Genomic DNA, 2,657 nt, shown 5'->3' with positions numbered 1-2,657 from the left:
TTTTAATATGTGAATCAAATTCTGCCTAAGAAACTCACATAAATCAAATTATCCAAATGCAGAGCATTTCTCCTACTCCAAAGATGCACACTTCCAGCCTAACAAACAGCCTTCTTCCCCCGTAGGGAAGAAGAATTAGCAGCATTTTGCATCAGGATTTTGCAGAGCTCTCATCTCTTCTTTTTGTGATCCATTGTGCATATCCAAGGGTGAAATGACTGAATTTTATACTAATTCTAACTCATGTATTAACCAGTGTACGCAGGATAAGCAGCTACATGGGATAATCACTAGTTGCTCTTTAGTGCCTCTTGACTGAAAACATACAAGAAACTTTCCAGGGACAAACAGCTAAGGCCTCCTTCCCTAAAAATCTTCCCCCTGAAGTCTCTAATAATCTTGAAAAGAGGGACACGTCAAGTCCCCTCCTCCAAGTGGCTTTTTCAGAATATTTCAAGATTACAATGAAGACAGAGCTAAGAAAGCGATTACACAATTACACCAAACTTCAGCAAGACTCAGACCCTGTAGCAAGCAATATACCTTTGTATCAAAGTAGGAATTTCATCTATTCATACAAGTATTTTACTTCAATTTTAACCTGTTTAGCACATAGAACCTGACACAAAGCATGCACAGACCTTCTAGTTACAGTTCTCCATTGTGTCCACAGAGAAAGATGACAACCAGTTCCAAAGCAAACATACAAAACTTACAAAAACCAAGAGGACTTACAGGATCGGTAAGTTCTGGCAAGCTTGCTTGGTAGGTGAGAGGTCTACAGTCACGAGTATTATTCACCAAGACACAAGGAAGAAACATTGGTCCCAGGTCATCCCCGTCCAGCACATCCACTGTGAGGGTGGCTGTACTTGTCCTTCGCTCGTGAAGATTCTGGGCTCGGTCCTGGGGAGCAAATGGGCAACATTTTGTGAGATGTTCAGAAGTCAGAATCTACAGAAAGATTTGAAGTTAAAGGTAAGGGCAAGACGTATAACCTTCCCAATTGTGCAGATTCTACACAACACATAATTATGAAAACTTCAATCTCAGAGCTACAGCCTTCAATTTTCTGAACATTCAAGAGCACAGTGAAGAGCACAAAGGCACACCCTTAAAGCCCATCTTCTATTAGAGAAATGCTGAACATACCACAAAATAAACAGGAAAGCAAGTTTACATCACTTGAAAACTATCTTAAAGTTGCTTCAGGGGATCCTCCTTCTCCCCATAAATGAAACAGTACCACAACAGTGGTAAACAATAGACAAGAAGTTTTCATTTCAGCCATTATCCGAACAAAAAACGAGAAAAAGCTTTCACAGCCCTCAAAGGCACAAAAAAATTCTCTGATGACAGATATATTAGATACAGTTTAAACATCACTCTTCTCCCGGGTATGCATTATCTACTGCTAGCCACTGTGTAAAAACCTCCATATAACCATGTAATAAGACTTCAAAGAAAAATCACCTCTTTAAAGAAAACTGCTTTTCAAACATGAAGGATACAACCAAATTGTATCCATTAAATTCATTTGACATCAAATTAGCATTGCTAGATGTGTTAGAAGATGAACGTTTAGTGACACTAGAATGCACTTTTCTGCACTTCAAATATGCAACTCGCTCCTTGTGCCAGAAGGTTGCTTTTTTTCTGCGCATCTTGAGCAAGCTTTTTTAACCAGCAATAGTATGTCTAAACTTTCAATGACAGAAAGCACCTAGATACATCTTAAATAGAGTCTTCAGAATAAGAGCGCATCAGACCTGGTATTTAAGAGATGCTTTTCCTCTCCTAGGAAAAAATCCTTATCTGGGAACTTAAAGGCCACCTGAATTAGAACTATAAACGGCTATTATGAGATCTATACTTACATTTGCTTGAACAATCACAAAGTAACGAGTCTTTTCCTCATAATTTAGTCTCTCCCGTAGAACTACTGCTCCAGATAAAGTGAGAGGAATATCAAAGGTCCTGTTGGAAGTCTGCAAAAATTAAAACAGTAAGATGAAATTGAACGTGCTTCAAAGTTAAAGGACGTTAAAAACTGGCCAGAATAAGATGGCCTACTGAATATCAAAATTGCATGTCTTTCAGATAGAGCTTTTGAACAGCTTCCTATTCCCTCCCTGCCCAACATACTTGATGAGAATTTCACAGTAAGTATTCTGTAAGTAACAGAATCCTCTATGGCTGTTTGCAAGTAACTTGTGACTTCTAATCACAAACTGAAGCCTAACTCTCCTGTTTCTTATTGATTCGCTGTGCTGAAAGTATGCTGATGTTCAAAAAGCTTTTCACAACTTTGGTCACACCAAAATCTTTCCATGCTTAAGACTACCAGCGTAGAGTATATTTTACACTGAAATATGGTGCATGGGCAATGGCTGTGGAGCAGTACAAAAACCTCTCAAAAGGAAACACTACAGAGGTACAAAGTACTATTCTTACCTTAGATTAAAAAAAAAAGTCTCTTCCCCATCTCATACAATTTCAGACATTTGCATAAAAAGTACTATTTTCAGCAATTACATGATAATGACTGTTAGATTTGCTATGTTGATGTAGAAAAAAAAAATTACTGGGAGGTCCATCACAAGCTCTGCCAATAATATGAGCCACAATTTGCTCATGACTGAATTTGTTTTTTTTTT

The 2,657-nt window shown here is 38.1% G+C and overlaps 1 protein-coding gene across 7 annotated transcripts in view; it reads right to left on the bottom strand.

Annotated features, from left to right (window-relative positions):
- PCDH15 (protocadherin related 15) overlaps positions 1-2,657 on the bottom strand; it is a 566,546-nt gene that overhangs the window by 217,231 nt on the left and 346,658 nt on the right. For all 7 annotated transcript variants that reach the window (XR_002117515.2, XR_004160438.1, XR_002117520.2 and 4 more), the window contains 2 exons: positions 1,878-1,988; positions 736-906 (listed from right to left, as the gene is read on the bottom strand). Coding sequence is in view for 3 of the 7 variants with exons in the window: in XM_031554340.1 (XP_031410200.1) it covers positions 736-906; positions 1,878-1,988 (282 nt within the window). In the remaining 4 variants the exon portion in view is untranslated. The remainder of the gene's footprint in view (positions 1-735; positions 907-1,877; positions 1,989-2,657) is intronic.

Source organism: Meleagris gallopavo, chromosome 8 (assembly GCF_000146605.3).
Source record: "Meleagris gallopavo isolate NT-WF06-2002-E0010 breed Aviagen turkey brand Nicholas breeding stock chromosome 8, Turkey_5.1, whole genome shotgun sequence".
NCBI lineage: Eukaryota > Metazoa > Chordata > Aves > Galliformes > Phasianidae > Meleagris > Meleagris gallopavo.
The sequence above is the reverse complement of the archived record's forward strand: the minus strand, read 5'-3'. Positions and strand labels throughout refer to the sequence as shown.